Here is a 20497-nt window from a genome sequence, read left to right as displayed (position 1 = left end):
TCCTCTGCCGCTAATCCGGGGTCGGGTCGCGGGGGCAGATGCCTAAGCAGAGAGGCCCAGACTTCCCTCTCCCCAGCTGCTTCTTCCAGCTCATCTGGGGGAATCCCCAGGCGTTCCCAGACCAGTGGAGAGACATACCAACGTGTCCTGGGTCTTCCCGGGGGTCTCCTGCCAAAGCTCATGACCATAGGTGAGGGTAGGAGGGTAGCATTACTGTGGACGGCGCACCGATTCTGTTCATAACTTTTATGGACAGAATTTCTAGGTGCAGTCATGGTGTTGAGGGGGTCCGGTTTGGTGACCTCAGGATCGGGTCTCTACTCTTTGCAGATGATGTGGTCCTGTTGGCGTCATCGGCCCGTGACCTCCAACGATCACTGGATTGGTTCGCCGCCGCATGTGAAGCAGCTGAGATGAGAATCAGCACCTTCAAATCCGAGGCCATGGTTCTCAACTGGAAAAAGGTGGAGTGCCTTCTCCGGGTCAAGGAGGAGATCCTGCCCCAAGTGGAGGAGTTCAAGTACCTCGGGGTCTTGTTCACGAGCGAGGGAAGAATGGAGCGGGAGATTGACAGGCGGATCGGTACGGTGTCCGCATTAAAAAAAAAAAAGAAAAAGAAAAAAGATGCACTACTTTATAAATCAAATTTAAATCTGCAAATGTGTGAAAACTGTCCTATTTTTTTTTTTTAAATGCACAGTGATGATAGTGCCTAGGTTTATTATCCATAACCTTAATTGCTTGTTTGTACAAGATTTCCAACTAATTTTTTGCACTCTTTCCAGCCTGGGACGAACTAGTGAGGCAATAGTTGAAGTGACTAAGAATCATAGAATGCAAGTACATTTTTGCGGCTTTGGTTGACATCACATTTCGAATTGTACGAAAATGTGCAATATTCAGCTTGATTTTTATTTTTTTTACACAATGTCTCAATATGGGCTTTAAAGGAAAGCTGTGAATCTATTATTAGCCCTCGATATTTATACTGGCTGATGCTGTATTTTTTTCTCCATTAACGTGTACTTCAGGGTCAGGTGAGATTTTACTGATACATGACTAGAGTTTTAGAAACGTTTAGCTGGAGACAGCACTCCTGCAGCCAAGTTGCAACACAGGACACTGTTTTAGTGTTGCAGCAACAGTGAACAAAGGAAATTAATAGGTGTGTTTATTTAATTTTGGTCCTCCTAGAAGTAAATACTAAAATGTCCAAAACATTTTATTCCGACATTATTGCATAAAAAGAGAATATAATAGGGTGTTTTAGGAGTTTTTGTGACAAAGCCTAAATGTTTGCCCTCGAATATGGCAACTACAGAAAGTGGTGAGGGACATAAAGCTTCGTTTAAACATTCGACACTCCGCACGCCTGGCGAATTTTGCGAATAGTAGCCGAAACACTACTGTGGTACATCTTTACTTCAGAGGTGGTATATGCCCACTTAGTGTAGCTTCCAAAACGCTACTGATAGTGTACCTTCTGTGTTAAGTGGCTACTCCCTGTGACATGTATACATTAATTTGTTATTATAAAGGCTAGTTTAGCAAGCTAATGGGTATGCATTAAGGCTTGCAGAAAGAGCTCGCATTGGCAATTGGTAAGCTAGTGTGCTTACTTACAGTTTTTAGTTCTCAACGAACATATGATCCTAACATGGATGACTTAGGGAGCGCAGCTAAGACAAAGGTAATTAACGCTATAATTTCTATACTGACAATTGTTTGCTACGTTAGCAGCGGTGCACTTGTGTTTACACTCTATGCTAAGTGCTACTAGCAACCGAAGCATCGGGGCGCCCAGGACAACACTGCTGTGCTGTAAACACATGCATTTAAGGGACTTTGAATAAACACAGGGATGCTATGTTAACATTGTAAAGAAAAGTAGGTCATTGTACTGGAATATGGCCCTTATTGTGCTATTTAATGCAAGCTAAAATAAAATGTTGAGCTAATGATTGTTTAACAACAACAAAGCAAAAATGGTGATTTTAAGTTTTAAAGCATCCCATTATCTGGAGTTCCAAAAAACAGCAATTTAATGCTACAGTGCTGTGCTACTACAGACTAGTAATACAAACCACTGCCTTTGTTACAATTATAGTTCACATTCGTTTTTATTATTAGGTTTAAAATTATGCATAAGCAGAGATACTATATCCATCTTTGGGTAGTACTTGGATGATTGTAGCTTTGGCCAGTCGTACAGAGCAGGACAGAAACCTGTTAAAAGACGTAAACAGGTAGAAATATTTCCTTTGGAGTTAGTGTTAAACAAGTGATTTCAAAAAATGCTTTTAGATTTTAGCTGATTTCATGAGTAATCAACTACATCTACTGCAGCAGAGCACAACTTTCTATATCCCAAGATGTAGAATCGATGGTCTATACACCCAAAACTTTCCTTTATATGCTTTATGCCACAATTTTATGCTGCAGTTTTTTAAATGAAAATATTGTTAATAATGATAATAATTTTAGGCACAGTTTCTGTTTCCCCCCTCAGAAGAGTTTGCATAAAAGAGTAAATAGTTGTATTTGTGGAAGTGTGTTTAGTGTTAACGGATGATTGTTTTTGCAGGAAGAGAACATAGCAGCTGAGTCAGCTGATTCGAAAGCAGAAACCTTGGATATCGGAGACTCAACGCTTGTGCGCAGATATTCACCAAGACTAAAATATGGACACAAGGATAATTTTGCTGAAAAACAAACAATACCAGAGATTCTCATCCCTTGTCGCATCACTCCTTTAAATATGTCTTTTTCGGAGGCACCTTTCTCCACAGAAGACTCCATTGTCAACAAGGTTCAGGGTGGCGGGGCAAACGGCACATCGGACTCGGAAAAAGAGGATGACGACGTAAAAACAGAAGAAAGCTCAGAGATGGATGTAGAAAAAGTGTCCGTTTCAGAGCAAAGTACTCCGGAGGCTGACATAAATGACGGCATGTCTGATCACAGGAAGGAAATGGCAGACACATCCACTGAGACACACCTAGATGCTGACACAGTGTCAGAAAATGCACCAGTAGCTTGTAAAACTAGGAGTTCCACAGCAGAAGATTTAGATGAGATGATGGACATTGGAACTGTAGATCAGGTGGATCAAGAAGCTCAGATGAAAGGGGAAGATTTAGTGGATTTGTACACCACCTGTTCACCTGCCTCCTCTAACACAGGTGAAGTCAACAATTAAAATCAATCTGGTCTTCCTATGCTGACATATGAGACGGTTTACAAATGATTGTTCATCAACGTCATTCATTTATGTGAAAATAGATTTTTTTCCTCCAATTTATTAAAAAACCACATTGACTTAAGTCTTTAGAGCCTATACTCTTAGTACCAGTGGCAAGTTGAAGCACCATTGACAGCAGTCACAGAAGGAACTGTTCTTCTCTTCAAACTTGTCCAGTCCAACTTTCTGTTTCCTCCTTGCTCAGAGTTACTCTCAGAAACCTCCTGAATCCATCTTAAGCTACAATTCCTTGCTAAGAACATTTCAGCTAAATTAGGAGCTCTCTAAGAGGAATCTTTCTGAATGCCAACCCAAATATTTACTGAACCTTCTTATCATGTCACTTGTGCTTTTGTAGAAAAGGAACAATCATCTCCATCTGCTGGGAAGAACAGCAGGAAAAGGGTTCGGTTAGGTTCTGTAAGTACACATTCACACAAATTCTGAAGTTGATGCTGATATCATTTTACAGGATATTTTTCTCCCAGTAAGGAATTAATTCGTCCAGTTTTCTGTGGCATTCAAAAGTTGGGGCACCCTGATCAAAATTTCTGTTTATGTCAGCAGTTGAGCAGCTGAAGCTAAAGAGAAAACACTAATTTCAACATTTTAAGTAATATCAGTGTATTATTTTGGGAACAGCGCCCTCTAAAAGATCCAACTATAAGACAGACTGCCGACTCAGATACCTTTCAGTCAAGTCATTGTTAAGAAAGTCCAGATGATGTAAGTTTCAAAGCTTAGTAGCTCCCGCTAATGTCCCACCGATCAGCAGCCATGTGGTCCTCTAAACTGTTGCCGAGCACTGAGAAAGTAAAAGGGAACAGCATATGTTTGCAGAGCAAAGGTCATGGAGTTTTGTCATGAATGGACTGAATCCGTCATGCTTTTGGGTTGGGTTGCAGCCATCGGGGAGAGGGACAAATAGAAGCAAATAAATTCCAACAAGTAGCATCTATTAATAACCTGTGGTTCAAACAAATGGATAATTATTCTAATCAAACCTCTAAATCCACGATGGAGAGGTTTGAAGTTTTGCCATAGCCCTCCCGGTCTCCTCACCCAGACGACATAGAAAATCCTCAAACAGCAGAAAATCCAAAGAATTTCGTGAGGAAGATGGATGCAAATCTTTCAAAAAAGAGCCGGGAGACCTTTGGCTGGCCAAGAGTGTTTAAGATTTGTGTCAAAGGAGGTCCTTTTATTTTCCACTTGTCTCACAGTTCATGTTAACAAATTTTGGCTCTATATGGAGCATCTAACTCATTATAATTTATACATATAGATCAGGTCTATGGTCAAGTGTTTTGAATGCATGATACTACATTTAGTCCTCTTGTTGTAGGACACGACACAAGTGGAAACCAGCTCGTCTCCCTCACCGCCGTTGGTGAACGTGAAGGATGAACCTGCAGATGAGGAATACGATGAAGCAGTAACATCGACAGCAGCCAGCTTGAAGGACGAACCTAATGGTACAAGGGTAAAGCAGTCATCTTTTATTTGAATGATCTCATTTAAATTAGAAGAGAAAATGTTAACAAGAGTAAAAAGAATATATATGTTTGACCACAAAGCCAGGAACATAATCGGGACATAATCACAGTGCTAGAGGTGACATACAGGTCTATAGTAAATAGTGTAGACACGTATAACATCTGTACACTTGTGACTGTCTTGTCACTGACATAACTAGGAATATTTGTAAAAATGAGTGATATGAGAGCGAAAGGTCAGGACCTGATGAGTTCAGCTCACTATCTTTGCCAATTATCGCTCTGCTTTCTGACAGGAGGATTTGAGGATTGGGACAGTTTTCTCTGTGACCCCAGCTACAGAAGCACAAACGTTGCCCGTCCTACATCCTTTGTCAGGACACATGTTCTGTTCCCACTGCAAGAAAGCGCTCGTGAAAGGACAGATGGCTTTTCAGAGAAGGAGTTCTCCGGCCCTCTTCTGCTCCACCAGCTGTCTCACCACTTTCCTACCTGCGGTTAAAAGACCTTCTACAGTCTGCCACAACTGCCACAAGTGAGTTCAGAAGTCGAAGTCACTCAAGTACAACTATTTTAGATTTATTTCTAACTTCACTTACTCAAAAAGAGTAATTAACACAATATATAAATTACAGTGCATTTATCTTTAATTTAGAATATTTTATGTATATTTGTGTTTACTCTAAATTCCGTTCTATAAGCCGCTACTTTTATCCCACGCTTTGACCCCTGTGGCTTGTAGCGTGATGTGGCTTTTCATGGATTTTTGGCACTTCCTCAATCACCAGGATAAGGTTTTCTGAATTTGAATGGATGTTTAAGGGTGAGCGGCGACCAGGGGGCGCCTGAGCAGCACAGGATCAAGACAGGTTAAAGAGATACTGTAATGCGCCGAGGAAGACATTAGTTTAATTGTTTTGAACAGTGTTTTTGCGCTTCATGTCCACACCCTCGTCATGGTAGTGCGCGTCAGGTGTGCTCTATAGTGTGGAATTTATGGTATATTGACAATTTCAATATATTAGTCTTTGTGGTCCAAATGGACTATGACTGAATTCAAGCTAGTGATACTATTCTCTTTCTGTCAGGTTGATTTTTCAGCCACAGGACATCATTCTGTCTCCAGCGGGGAAAGACACCCTTAAAGAGTTCTGCACTCAGAGTTGCTTAACCAGCTTCAACGAGAAAAACAATAATGCCACACAAAAACCATCACAAACTGTGGGACTACAGTCGTGTTGCAGCATGTGTTCCAAGTGCTGCATTGTAAGTACAATAAAGCAAGATTCCAGTTACTGTTATTTATAATCTTTTATCTTATTTAAGCATTCTTTTGGCTTTAAAACCTTTTCAAAAGGACATACATCCCAGGGTACTTTGTCATAGCTCAGGAGGACTTCCGTGTCATAGTTTTAAAGCCAGAAATTTTTGAATTAATAATCAGCGGATCTTCCACATCTTCGCTCCAGTAATCTTGTTCACTTATGTTGGACTCAATTAAACATCTGAGTACTTTGGCCATTTGCTGTTGTAAAACAAATATTACTTAAGCAAACAGTTGAACATTAAAGACTAAAATGAACACGTTCACCGACAGCTTCTTCTGTTTCACTGAGCGCAACGAGGAAAAAAGTGGAAATGTTTTAAATGACAAAAATTCAAATCATCAATTCAAACGATCACTAATTACATTAATTATTGACTCTGTTTTGGTTTTGATTCAAATCCACTATTTGCATAGGTTTTCTCATATGAAGTGAGCAAATATAGGAAGAAATAGCATTGCGTTGTAACACTGTTATTAATACTATGACTGTTTATCTCTGAAATAATGTGTTGTTCTTTTGCCGTTTCTTGTCCAGAGCAAGCATGACGTGGTCCTGAATGGAACTGTACACAAACTGTGCAGTGACGCTTGTTTTAAATGGTTCCGTACAGTGAAAAAACTCTCCATGGCCTGCTGTGCCAACTGTGGTAATTACTGCCACAACAAACCACTGCTGCTGCAGCTGGATGGTAGCAGCCAAACCCTGTGTAATGCCGAGTGCCTGGCTAAGTATAAAGAGGTATAAAAGTAAAAAAGAAATGATATTCCACTGTTTCAGGTGTTAGTGAATGAGAAGTGAGAAGAAACCTGTGTGGTACGTATTTTTAAAATCAAAATTAACAGAAGGAAATGTTCTTTTTTGAATAGAAAACCAAGGTAAGCCAACCCTGCATGCTGTGCCAGGCTGCCAGAATGCTGGAAGATATGGTTGACAACAAAAATGATGATGATTCAGTCAACCTCTTCTGTAGCAGCAGCTGTGTGATGGCATATAAGGTCCAGACTGTCAGTGCTTCAGGTATCAGATAATAAAGATTGTGGAGAATATTGTTAATCCTGCAATTTTTGACTTAATGTTATCTGTTTTTTTGTAGCTACACGGTTAAATTGTGACAATTGCGAGAAAAACAGAGTACCAGCTTATCACCTGGCCATGTCAGACACCTCCATCAGGAACTTCTGCACATTATCTTGTGTCATGGCTTTTCAGGTGATGACATTTTCTTACTCCAGGATCCTACTCTACACTGCGTCATCAAAAGGCCAGTTATTTCCCAGGAGACATCACTTTCCCATTAAAGGGTCCACTGTCACTCTGAAGATTTACTCTTGCAACTTGACATCAGTAGAGGTTCAGTTAGATGGTTCCCTCTGAGAGTAAACTTAGAGCAATTGGTGTGGATTGGACTTGGAAGGCAAAAAATACCCGATGTTCTGGATGTCTTGTATTGGACTTGGTTAGCATTACTAACTAATGACTAGTCGAATGGTCAGTTGTTAAAAAAATGTATGAAAGAGCAAAAAGCGCTGTTCTGTATCTCCTTTTCTCTCACTTCTGGTGACTCATGCAACTTTGTTACCTTCTGATATTGCAAATGAACACAGCTCACATACTATTTAAAAAAAAAAAAAAAAAAAGTGACGGAAAACATTTATACAGACCCTCAACTATTCTCCCTACACTTCTGAATTCTGGGACCCACATGGATTAGGTGTAGCCCATGAATATTTACTGCAGTTGTCAGGTGATTTGTCTCATTTACTTCTTTTGCTTTTGGACCACAGGAAAAATTAAGACAATCTCAGAAACAGGAGAGTTCTTTTACCAAGTTACCTATTGGATCCAGTCACACTGCCACTCCCACCCAGCCCAGGGGGGATTTGTCCAGACAACATCAGAAACTTAACTGCTTCCAGTGCAGCTGCCACATAACTTCTAAACCTGAAGTCATCCAAATCAAGGTAATACGTGTACAAAGGAATGAATTTACCTTGGGACTACAGCTGTTTTTGTTTTCAAATAGGATCTTATGACACACATATGTTATATTGTGATATGCATTAGTTTCTTAAATTAACCCCGATATCAACATGTACGTGCAACTAATTCTAGTTTATGTGCTAAATACTAAGTGGTAATTTGCATATGCTCAATAAGTGAGTCTGTAGTTCTCTAAAAAGCTTAAGGTCATGTTGCTACTGTCAGTAGGATTGGATGGTTTATCAAGTGTCCCAACTCTGTCTACAGGGCAAGTTGGTTTTCGTCTGTAGTGTGAAATGTTGTGAGGAGCTGAAGAAAGCCAACTGTCTGACATCTCTGTGTGAAAATTGTAAAATAGAAAAGATCACCACAAACGCAAAAAGAATAAACAACAAAGACTGCTTCTTCTGTAGTGATGGTAAGGAGACATTACAGTGCATGTTACACGTCCAGACAGGTTTTTGGGTGGTGGGTGGCAAGAAATATGTAAACATAAAGCTTTTATAATGCTCTTGAGCTCAGACTACATTCAAACGGAACACCTGAATCTGTGCCATTTGAATCTCTCAATTTCCCTTTTCAAGACTGTAAGGTCCTCTTCAGGCGTGAGCTGACTAAAAGCTGGGGGAGACACTGCAACTCCTGCGTGTACTGCCACGCTTTGTCACAGAAGCTGGTGACAGCAACATATGGCGGCTCAACAGAAGAATTCTGCTCTGAAGACTGCAGGTCCAAATACACGATGCTATTCTGCCATGTAAGAAAGCTGCAGTGTAACGACATATTATCTTGGCAATCTGACTTTGGCATCACCCTGAATAAACCTTTGACTGTTGTTTCAGGTTGCAAAGTGTGACAGCTGCGGCCACAAAGGGAAACTCAAGCAGAATCTCCCAATGCTGGGAGATGTCAAACACTTCTGTGACTTGACATGTCTCCTTCAGTTTTGTTGTGATAATGTGGCCACACATGAGGAAATCTTCAAGAGTAAGCAGTCTTTCTACTCATTTCTGTGTGTGGTTATATTTTTCTGAACTTGGTGAAAGCATAATTATTTTATTTTTTAACCATCATCAGTTGGTCAGGAGGATGTAACTTCTTTATCGTTGTGCAACTGAAGTTGAGAGCTGCGTCCCTCGCCCCCCAACATCCACAAGTCACTTCTAAAATCTTAGTCAAACGATCTCTAAACTGATCAGGGATCAGACCACTGCTGAATGGACTGTCTACTGTAAAAACTCTTTTAGATTTTTGAATTTGAGTTCCATGAACTCAAGTAGTTGTTGAGTCCTTGGAGCAACTAATGGCAGAAATAAGTAAAACTCAAGCTCTTGTACTTCCTGTCTGTATGTCAAAAACTCAAACTGTAGCAACTTAAGAATATTCATACACTGGCTCAGACCACTTTTTGCTGCCTTCATGTGTTTTTAGGACCTAAAGCTCCAGATCAGACTACGCCTGTCATTGCCGATGTCATCTCGCTTGCAGACCCTCACACACAGGAAACCAGTGCTGCTGACACGGCTGCCAAGCAGAGTATGTAAAAACTGTCTTTTTTTTGTAAAGGGAAACATGATTATTCAAAGCATTGCCAATTTTTATTGTGAGGGTTTCAGTCTGTTTTCATGTTCTTGTTCACAGGCACAGCCTCGGAGAACTCTAGAACAGTAAGTCCTCTCTTGTTAGAAATCAGACTTCATGTTTGCTTGACTGAAGTGGACACATCACTCTCTCTAAAATTCTAGATAAAAATAACATTTTAAAATGAATCTAAAATAACCAAAGCGGTAAGATCTAGTGGGGGCGCCTTTAAAAGAGGTTAAATGATGGCATGTTTTAAAGGTAATGGGGGGTTTTATATTTAAAAACCTTAACTGTTTGAAACACAGTTTTGGAACACCAGGTAGAGATGGTGTCTTGAAGGAATCTAGAGAGAGTTTCTAATGATAATGGATGAAATTGAACATGTGCAAGTGTCAACATCAGATTTATTGAGTTTGGTCAGCATTTGAGTATATGATATGAGGTCAGAGCAACATCTGTTTAGTCCTTCTAGTGATTAAACGATGCCCTTAAAACTGTAATTCATAATTCATAATTACTATACTTATTTTCATTTGATATTTCAGTTTTTAAGACTTCACCTTGAGAAAAGAAAAAAAAAATGTAAAAGGGTCTGAATACTTTCAGTACCCATTGTATATCTCAGTGCTGATGCAGAATTTAGAGGACAGGAGGGAATTATAGTGGAATCTGGAAGGACAGAGATGGCAAAACTGATTGTGTTGAAATCCTCCACACAGAAACCATGGGCGGAGTGTTTCCTTGGACAGGGCTGGGCTGCTTCATATGTTGGTCAAACTAAAAGACTATCAGATGTTTGATAAAATCAGGCCAGCATAGAGGAATAAGATTAGCACACATGGATATTAAAATCCACTATGACTTGTTCTGTGAGAGGGGGTCTCTGTGTTGATGTGTTGTGTTGTCTGTTTTTTCATAACTAAGACTTGTCGTTTCACCTCTGCCAGTGACGGACAGGATGCGGGCCAGGATCATGCTGTGAAAAGCATCTTTTTTGTGTTTGAACTCTTCATGTAAAAGTCTTGATATTGTACTAGGCATCTTTCAATTTTTTCTTCTTGTTTTTATATCATTTGCCCTTCAGATCAATGTTCAAACAGATAGTACAGACGCTCATCCTTCTCTTCCTCCTCCCACAAAAGTCCTGAAGAACAAGGCCCTCCTCTGTAAACCGCTGGTGCGGAACAAAGGGGTCTCCTGTAAAACACAGACAGCAGAATGTGGAGCACAAACAGGTAAAAGCTACACCTCTCTACACCTGATAGTGGCACCGGCAGCTCTGTTAACCTGCAAAAACAACAAACAAAGCTACAAAATTACTTTTATCCTTGTATATTATTCTTTTTTCTTTTTCTTGACTGCTGAACCCCTTTTGGGATCACAGGGAGGGGGGTGGAGCCTTTGCTATCTACATATGGGCAGGGGACACCCATGAATGAGTCGCCAGGTCATTGCAGGGGCCCTATATGGGCAGTTTTTTGGGGGGCGGGGTCCAGTGCCTTGCTCAAGGGTACTTGGCAGTGCTCTGAAGTTGTCCTGGCACCTCCTCCTGCTACCGGAACAAGGTTTTGACACACTCACACGGGGCTTCAACCAAGAACCCTCTGCTTCTCAGCCCAGTCCCCTACAAACTAATATACCACCACCCCACATCCTCATTTTTTATCCTCATATAAATACCCTAAAATAACTTTGCATTCAAATTTTGCTGTATTTCCACATTCAGGTTGTACAATTGCCACCTTATTATATTTGTTTGGTGTTGTGGTTGAATTCTGACATTGTTTTCTGTCCTACAGAAACTGCTTTTCCTCAAGTTATGGTTGTACCTGTCCCAGTGCCAGTGTATGTTCCTCTACCCATGAATATGTACACCCAGTGTACGCCCAGACCTTTGGGTGTGCCATTACCAGTAAGTTACTGGTGTCAACCTCTTAATTTCTGTTTAGATTTATGGAAGATTTATGGAAGTAGCAATTAGCAGTGATCCTAACCTTATTGTTAGGATTACAACATTAAATAAAGTTCCTTTATTTGCATTCTCTAGAACAATCAGCACAACAGTTTCTTCTTTTTTCTATAAGGGTTTTTTCCAGTTTTTCCTGAACCAGTTCAGATCATGAAGCCCTATGAAGCAAACAATGTTTTTATCATTTTCACATAAATACATTTGATTTGATTTGATTTTTAATTCCTTTTTATATGATGCTCTTTGCTCCCTACAGTTGCCTGTACCCATGTTTCTTCCTGTGACAATGGACAGCGCTGAACGCATCGTGGAAACCATCCAGGAAATCAAAGAAAAGATTCCCTCTGACCCCTTTGAGGCAGAGCTCATCTTCATGGCTGAGATGGTTGCAGAAGATAATGAAAAGAATAGCAAAGGACAGAGTCCCAAGAATAAGGTGGTGGAGAAAAAGAACGAGAAACGAGAAGCTCCTGATCCATATGGTGAGGGGGGAATCCTAAATTCCTGCTTTAAAAGGATAACAAACATGTTGACACTTTTAGAGAAAGAAAATCAGACATTTATTTTGTGTCATGAGCACAAAAACCTAGTATTTCTTTCCCAGGAAAAGAAAAAAAACCTTGCTGCATATAGAGTCAACACTAACGAAAGATCTTTATTTTTTTTAAATTACCATCAAAATTCACACCATTTAACATCTCCTCAAAGGTTTATCCTGATGTAGTTGATATGTACAGATTCTGATTGATTAAGCAAGCTACACAGTTCTCTTTGTCTCTAATGAGCAGGGAAATATTTGGAATATGTACAATATGTAGGTGTAAGAGAAGGATAGAACTGTTCATATGCTTTGGTTAGAAGATTAGCCAGCTGTAATATTATTTTTTTGTGTGTCAGCAGAGCGTGTGCACATTTCCATTGTTTATATCATATTGTTCAAATGAATATTTGATAGATCATACAAGGAACTGCAGGGATGGCCTTGACACAGATGACTTGGCCAGTTTGCTCAACAGTTGGGAGGATGCCTCCTCTGACCCTAGTCTCAGGACTCAAGTTCTACCTGACTCTCACGAGAAATCAGTGCCAGCTCTTAGTGGGTCTACTGAACCACACCCGGAGGCCCCACCTCCTCTGCCACCTCCGGGACCACCTCCCCTGGACATTGAAGCTGACGTCACTGTTGGTGAGGAGATCAGAGTTCTAGGAGTTTTAAAACCTAGAAAAATAGAAATAAATCTGTCTTCCAATGAGTTGTATTTTCACCTTGATATCTTCAGTTTTAGAAATAAATAATGCTAAATATCCATAAACTGCTCGCGTCACCAGAAACACTGGAGAGAATCTCGCGCCATGAAGAAATTTCCCAGAAGTCACCAAGCTCGCCACCTTCTGCTTTAAGACGACAGCAAGCTTCCAGGAAAAGCAGAGAAACAAAGGTGACTGTCAGGTGTCAAATCCCTTGAAAGGACAAGGACAATAATCAGTTTGATTGTGTCCTCATGTTTCGCCTCCACAGACCAAGGGTCGTACGTCACAGAGGTTGTCTAAAGCATCAGAGGCAATATCGAAAAAAGAATGTGTCCAAAAGAAGCCAGTGGTTTTTGAGCTCCCCAAACTGAAGAGTCAGTACGGAGTAGATGCATGGAAGCGTTGGATCCAACAGAGACAGACTCAACCTGACCTGGAGAAACTACGCTATGCTTGTAAGTCTGGACATACAGTAAATACAGTCACTCCACAAATCTTTATCTATAATTTCACCATATTTACCAACATCACAGCTGACTCTGTGACTTTATTATTCATTTTGGAGCATGCATATTTCTCTAATGATTTCAGAATACTTAAATTTCTGTGACTTAATAAATAAATAAACAAACAAGCACTTGTAACTTGTGCATTCTGTTGATTTCAGCGCGTTCGATGTTGCTGAAGGAGGATGTTCTGCAGTGTACCACAGCTGAACTCAGTTATGGCCTCTGCTGCTTTATCTCTGAGGTGAAACGGCCCAATGGGACGCCGTACACCCCTGACAGTCTCTTCTACCTCTGCCTTGGCATCCAGCAGGCAAGACATTTTATCTGGTTCTGTGCAATATAAGTGTGCACACAACAGTTGCCTACATCACAGGGGAGAATGTAATATACCTCTTCCCACCTCTGATGTTCTAAAACAAAAAAATATAAATCAGTGAACTCCAAATCACATAATCTCACAAACATAAATAATGTAGCCCCTTTTCTTTTCCTGTAGTACCTGTTTGAGAACGGTCGTGTGGAGAACATATTCATGGATCAGTTCTACAACAAATTCTCTGCGGAGTTCACTTGCATGTTGAAAGATTTCAAGCCTTCAGTCACAGCCAGTGGTGAGTTGCAAGTTGTCTGGCTGTCAAACCTATCTGCACATGACGGTTACAGGGTCCCTCTATTTGTCTACAGGCTACATCCATTCACGGGTGGAGGAGGAGTTCCTCTGGGATTGCAAACAGTTGGGGGCGTACTCGCCCATCGTGTTGCTCAACACCCTGCTCTTTTTCTGCTGCAAGCATTTTGGTTTCACAACGGTGAAGCAGCACCGCCAGCTGTCCTTCGCACGCCTGATGCGCTGCACCAAAACTAACGAGAACTACACCAAGACCACCTTCCTGTGTTTCTATCCCCCACTAACCACAAATGAGACAGAGCAAGGTACCAGTTTAGCTGACAGTCAGAACACAATATTCCAATAGCAGCTTGTGATTGAATGTTATTGAGCCTGTCATCATTTGTGTGGTTTTTGTCTATATTCAGATGTTCCATCAAAGCGTCGTAAAGAGGAAGAGAGTAAAGACAAAATCTTGGAGATGATGGAGAACACAGAGAACCCTCTCCGTTGTCCTGTCAGACTCTTTGAGTTTTACTTATCTAAGTGGTAAATATCACATCACACTGTTGGGGGATAGAAATTAAATCACTCAGATTTGTTCTTTGATGAAAACTTTTCCGCTAATACACTCGAACCTTAAAAGAAGACTGAACTTTTGTACAACTGATCAGGATAGTTTGTGATCAGAAAGTTATTTGTGCACTACTACAGTCGTAATGGTAAAATCTTCACTTGCTCAAAGAGTACTAAAAATGTCTATATAATTAATAAACTGCACTTAACAATAGATAGATTTGTGTTTTATTGGGGTAAATTATTGCTGTTTGGACTTATTAACCCCCCCTAACTCACTTTGTTGTTTCCATTCAGCTCTGAGTCAGTTAAACAGCGTTCCAACGTATTCTACCTTCTGCCCGAGCGCTGCTGTGTCCCCAACAGTCCATTGTGGTTCTCCACCACTCCTCTGGATGACAGCACCATGGAGGCCATGCTCATCCGCATTCTCTCTGTCAGAGATCTGCATGTCCGGACCAGTAAAAGGGGACGAAGGAATCCATCTGATGATTCACAATGCATACCAGAAGATGATAGAGATTCAGATTGATCCAATTTGGACAAGTGGCCTTTTTAATGCAAAAGTTGTCAAGTAAATGTTTGTATAGTTCAGTGAAAACGTTCATTCGAAGCACAGTCTCAATAAAGTGAAATGAACAAAAAAAATCTCCCATCTTCATGTTTACTTGTTAAAAAGGGTTTATAAAGGCTGTTCATATATGTAGATTGGAGTTATATATTCAGGTCTGAATTATAAATAAACTGAAAACTACAAAATATATATTTGATTTGTATTGGGGGGCTATCTTTTCTTTTTGACAAATATTTAACTGGACTTCAGGCTAGATCATTTTTCTAAAGAAGAGATCATTTGACTTTTCAATAACATTTTTAACATTTCTGTAAATGTTCTAAAAGCTTTATTAATATGCATGTAGAAAGTCACAATTTCACTACCTACTGCGATTAAATAAGCATTAATAATTTCCTAAGCAAACAAGCTAATGACAGGAATTATAATAAAGGCCCATACTTACTTAGTACTTTATGCAGGTACATGCAATTTCTTTCTTGGATAAGCATTTTCCAAACCTTTACTGTGAGCATTGTCAGTTTACCATATTTGGTGAGTGAAAATTGAAAAGGAACACAGGTGAGATGATTGTAAAAGACCTTTGGGCAATAATGTATAGATCCAAGCACCGCGTTAATGCCAATAATTCGGTTGTTCGGGTGGCAACAGACTATTATTATTAGTAATATTATAAAGTTCCCATACACCCGCCAACCAGTTGGTGGCGGTAATACAAAATGACAGTGTTGCTCGCGGCGGGAAAGACAGACAAGAGGAAGAAGCAGGAGTCGAGGAAGATCTGCCCTGCTGGCTCACCTCCTTCTGCAGCTCTAAATCTGTACATATTGAAGAAAAGGTAAGAGTTTTGACTTAACTTAATCAAGATTCCTGCAATCAGACTAAGCGACTGTGCTGCCATCAACAGAACATTGCTGCTGAATAAAGCTAGTAACTCAAAAATGTAATAATAAACAAAGAACTGGTCCAACATTTTACAGAAGTTGTCTCCGATTAATTAATATGATTCAGAGTGTTTTCCTTAATATTCCCAATCTACAAAATCAGCGGACTGAAAACACATGACTTTGTTCTGTAATACAAAGCTAAAGACGTACATCGTTCCTAAACTGACCTCTTGCCTCAAGTTTAGTGATGCTTAAAGGCAACACATTGGTTGTGCATCCACAGAATCATCGTTTTGGCCTTTCGGCATGTTTAACGCGAGCAAAAATATGATTATGCACACTGACTGAAAGTTGTTTTGCAGTTTGCTGGTGTCGAGCAGTAGGTTATTGTACCCCGCAGTTTGTTTCCCCTTGAAATATATAATCTCTGCATGCAGTAGCATTTTATGATTTGGGGTTTTAAGCCTTTTTTCAATGAATCCCACACACAGTAGTAAGTTGAGCCAGCAGCAGAACAGCAAGAAAACAGAAATACACTATTGCACTGTGCTCTTTGTTGCCTGAACCAGCTGCCGGCCTCATCTGCAGGATCTTGATTTACATCTGTACACATGGTCTAGTCAACACAATCTAGTCTCACCACCAGATGTATGAAAGATCCTTGTGAAGAAATTAAGATTTTCTGTGCTGAGTCCACAGGACCACATGCAGCAGGCTTGTCTAGATAATCTTGTGTAAAACATGAATTTTGAGGTGAGGTTGCAAGAGAGGTTTTTGGATGATTCTTCAAAGGCCATTTTTTTCAGGTGTTGCTATACAGTTAAACATTAAACAACAAATCCAGAGTCTGCCAGCTTTTCCTGAATGTCTTTTGCAGTCACAGGGGTTCTGACTTGCTTTTCTAGCACTGTTTTTGACAACTGCAGTTTCTTAGTTACAACGGAGGAAAATGGTACCTAAAACACTTTATCTTCTCTTGCGTTGTGGGCATGCTGGATAAAGAAAGCCATGGCTGCTGATCCTATGAGGGTAACCATGCAAAATTTTGAATTTTGCATCATTGGGCCTAACAATGGCTGTAAAAAAGCCACGACCCTATCAGGATAATTAATAACTTGTTTAAAGTTATCTGAGATGTCAAATCTCCTGGGGTTCTCATTCTTTTGTAAGGTTGTGCTTTTCTCGTTTTTCATCCCAACTTGTACAAAACACTTGTTTCTTAAAGGCTCTAACAACTATAACTGTATTTTGTAAAATTGTGCAGCTTTCATGGAAGATCAACAGTTGCCTCCTGTAGAAGATGCTCTGAAGCACATCGCTGCTTGTACAGATAAACCTTTTCTGGAGGAAAGATATATCGACACCTTTAGGGGTAAGTTTGTTAGAATGTCACGGATAATAAATGTCATTCTGGTGTTATTAAACACAGAAGGGTACAAATAGCAGTAAATCGTTAAACCTGTTTTTGTTTGTAGGAAGAGGAGTATTTACCAACCAAACTATTGAACCAGCCACTTTTGTTGTTGAATATCGAGGGAAAATCCTCCTTAAAGATGTGAATGCTAAAAAGAAATACGGTGACTGTCTGAGGAATTATGTGTTTGAGTTTTCATGGAAAGGAGAGCGCTGGAGGTAAGATGTGCTTGTCATGTAGATTCATCAAACAGAGATGAAGAATAGTTTCATTGAGTGTTTTTGGTTTGTGTTTTCAGCATTGATGCTTCCGATGAAGATAACACTCTGGGAAGACTTGTGAATGACAATCATGTTAGTCCAAACTGCGAAGTGAAGAAAATAGTTTGTGAAGGAAAGCCACATTTGTGCCTGTTTGCAGTGAGAGAAATCTGTCCAGACGAAGAGATAACGTATAACTATGGAAGCTCCTTTTACTTTTGGCGCTGCAGAGTATGTTTTTCATCCTTTATGTAAATCAAATGCATTTCCTGCAGTATATATAAATTATAGTAGTTAAGTGTACTTTATGCCATCTTTTACTTTGTTTCCACTTAGACAGCGCTGTCAACTTTGCCATAAAGCTAATCAAATCTCTGTAAATATACTTTACAGGTTTTCAAAGTAGTTAAGAATGAGAATGGCTGCATTTACAGGCTTAGATATATGTCTTTGTTCTTGACATACATATGGATCAGAGCCCTTTGAATGTTAATAATATATTTTGCATTGTAATGTAATGTTTCTATGACATTTGACTTTCACAGGATTATTATGAAGAGCCAAGCACTTCACACACAGAATTTGAAACCGTGACACTGAAAAAAGGGGTAAGTAACAGAATCTGATTGCATTAGAATCTATAGCCCAAAAGTGTGCGTTATATGTTAAATGCTTTCCTCACAACCTCACATTAGTAGCACCATTGGATGGCCATTCTTCTACACTATCACATACTGTACACAAGAGGTGACCATGGTTGTCCCAAACGTAGTTCCCATGTTGCAGCATCAACAGTAGTGGACAAGTCTATAAAGCCTTATAAAAAATCTATAAAGCCTTATACATTGATTCAATAATTACATAAAGGTCAATATAGTGATATAATGTCATATTTTGCATGTGTATGTGTAGGAGATATACAATGTTAGAGAGTTGACAGTCAAAAAAAATGTTCTTTTTTTCCAGTGTGATGACTTGGGGGCTGTTTCCAGCTTTGAAAATTCTGGATTTGATGATGATGATGGTGACAGCAAGGCTGATTGGTTGGCAAGCAATTTCGAGAAACCTTTGGAGAGGCCACAACATAGTAAAGCATCATATACACAACAAGACTTTTCTTTATCTGCCTCGGATGACAACAGCAGGGATGGAGACTATGTGGACAATGAGGCAAAACTCAACTCCACAATTACTTTGTACACCAAGAAAAATTATTGCTATGTTTGTGGGGCTGGTGTTTCTAAAATAAGTCGGCATTTATTGAAGCATGCTGACGAAGAGCCTGATATCGCCGCAGCTTTTGCCAAGCGGAAGAAATCCTCTGAAAGAAAAAAGCTGCTGGAGGTTTTACGGAACCGTGGGAATTACAAACACAATCAAGAGGTGTTGGAGAAGAACAGTGGAATGTTAAAAATAAGTAGACGCTCAAAGAAAAGGTTCAGTACGAAGGAACTTAGGTCCTGTCCATATTGTAAAGCCATGCATAAACGTAAGCACGTGTGGCAGCATGCGGCCAGATGTGTCTTACGACCTATGTGTGCAGCACAAGACAAGACCAAAGTCCAGAGCACATTTCCAGCAGAGTCACCATTCCAAGAAACCCTTCCTGCTAATGTTTGGAGGCTACTCTTCATGATGCAACAAGACGACGTCACGTCAGTAGTTCAAAATGATTTTCTCTTGCTAAAGTTGGCACAGAGTTTGTTCAAGAACTACAAAAACACCAGAGATAATTATAAATGTATCGCACAGAAGCTTAGGCAAATGGGAAAACTTTTGATGGTGCTGCACGATAAGTGTATTTATAGCTTCGAAGACGCAATCAAACCGAAAAACTTCAACAAAGTCGTTGAGGCTGTCAGAGGAATTGCTGGATTCGATGAACAGACACAGAGGTACGAAAACCCGAGCCTTGCTTTGAAGTTATGGCATTGGCTCAAAACAATCTGCGTTATTGCTTTGATTATTGCAAATGGCAAAGAAGAAATCACTGTGGCCACAAAGGAATCCATTGAGTTATGTAAAAAAGAATGGAGTGAATGTGCTTCGCAAACACCCTCTGCCTCCTCGAGCAAAACGAGCAACCCATCGACTCTGCAAGTCACTCATGATGTCCAAGCTTTCTGCACATACCTGGAAAAAACAGCTCTCTTTGCCACTGAACGTCTGATAACGCACGGAGACCCCCTGGACTACAATGAACTTTGCAGGGTGACACTGGCCCAGACATTAGTCCTAAATAACTACGTGGATCGTGTTGCAAAAATGACAGTTGATGGGTTCCAGGAGAGCGATGGTACCATCCAGTTATTGTCTGAACATTTCCCCCCAATTAGTGCTCCATGCAAAAGAAACGCTTCTATCTTGTTTACTCCGAATCTAATTGAGGCGATGAAATTACTTGTGAGCAAAAGGGGAGCATGTGGTGTGCACAGCGATAACACCTTTTTGTTTGCGCGGCCCGACTCTTCTCCCACGAGTCTGTTTCACGGCGCGGCCACCATCAGAGTTTTGTCAAGCCTTTGTCACGCAAAGTGCCCAGAACATCTCAGCTCGGTCAGCCTTCACAAACACGTCGCCAGGATCTTCCAGATTCTTAACCTTGACAACGATGACCTTTGTCGTCTTGCCACACTTTTGGGCCGCGACATATGTGCAGAGAGGGCTTATTATCGGTCGCCAGCAGCAACAGTGGACATAGCAAAACTAGCAAAACTAGTTCAGGCAAAGGAGGAGGGTTCTCTTGACACGGTCAAAGGAAATTCCCTTGATGAAGTTGAGATAGAGGGTATGTTAAATGTCTGAGTGTCCACTGCTTTTT

The 20497-nt window shown here is 40.3% G+C and overlaps 2 protein-coding genes across 4 annotated transcripts in view; both read left to right on the top strand.

Moving 5' to 3' along the window:
* Positions 1-1329: 1329 nt before the first annotated feature.
* On the top strand, positions 1330-15300 carry LOC101075020 (zinc finger MYM-type protein 4). 2 transcript variants are annotated; one of them, XM_011608841.2, is made up of 26 exons: positions 1330-1690; positions 2585-3182; positions 3600-3661; positions 4587-4724; positions 5034-5272; positions 5826-6003; positions 6600-6803; positions 6932-7082; positions 7159-7274; positions 7850-8026; positions 8313-8463; positions 8630-8802; positions 8888-9032; positions 9477-9581; positions 9687-9712; positions 10714-10864; positions 11429-11541; positions 11855-12080; positions 12554-12784; positions 12928-13037; positions 13118-13304; positions 13517-13668; positions 13855-13969; positions 14043-14291; positions 14394-14514; positions 14839-15300. In XM_011608841.2, exons 1-26 carry the CDS (start codon positions 1658-1660, stop codon positions 15071-15073), a joined length of 4386 nt encoding a protein of 1461 aa, XP_011607143.2. In that variant the 5' UTR covers positions 1330-1657; the 3' UTR covers positions 15074-15300. The 2 variants fall into 2 exon arrangements, with proteins under 2 accessions (XP_011607143.2, XP_029701002.1); XM_029845142.1 differs by lacking the exons at positions 1330-1690; positions 2585-3182; positions 3600-3661 and having other exon boundaries at positions 4587-4716; positions 14839-15189.
* A 568-nt stretch (positions 15301-15868) lies between these two features.
* LOC101074798 (uncharacterized) overlaps positions 15869-20497 on the top strand; it is a 24542-nt gene continuing 19913 nt past the window's right edge. For both annotated transcript variants that reach the window (XM_029845139.1, XM_011608839.2), the window contains exons 1-6: positions 15869-15953; positions 17267-17374; positions 17478-17634; positions 17715-17907; positions 18222-18284; positions 18643-20464. In XM_029845139.1, coding sequence (XP_029700999.1) covers positions 17272-17374; positions 17478-17634; positions 17715-17907; positions 18222-18284; positions 18643-20464 — 2338 coding nt within the window. In that variant the 5' untranslated portion in view covers positions 15869-15953; positions 17267-17271. The remainder of the gene's footprint in view (positions 15954-17266; positions 17375-17477; positions 17635-17714; positions 17908-18221; positions 18285-18642; positions 20465-20497) is intronic.

The sequence above is a fragment of the Takifugu rubripes genome, chromosome 12 (genome assembly GCF_901000725.2).
Source record: "Takifugu rubripes chromosome 12, fTakRub1.2, whole genome shotgun sequence".
NCBI classification, from domain to species: Eukaryota; Metazoa; Chordata; class Actinopteri; order Tetraodontiformes; family Tetraodontidae; genus Takifugu; species Takifugu rubripes.
This window is presented reverse-complemented; position numbering and strand designations above follow the sequence as displayed.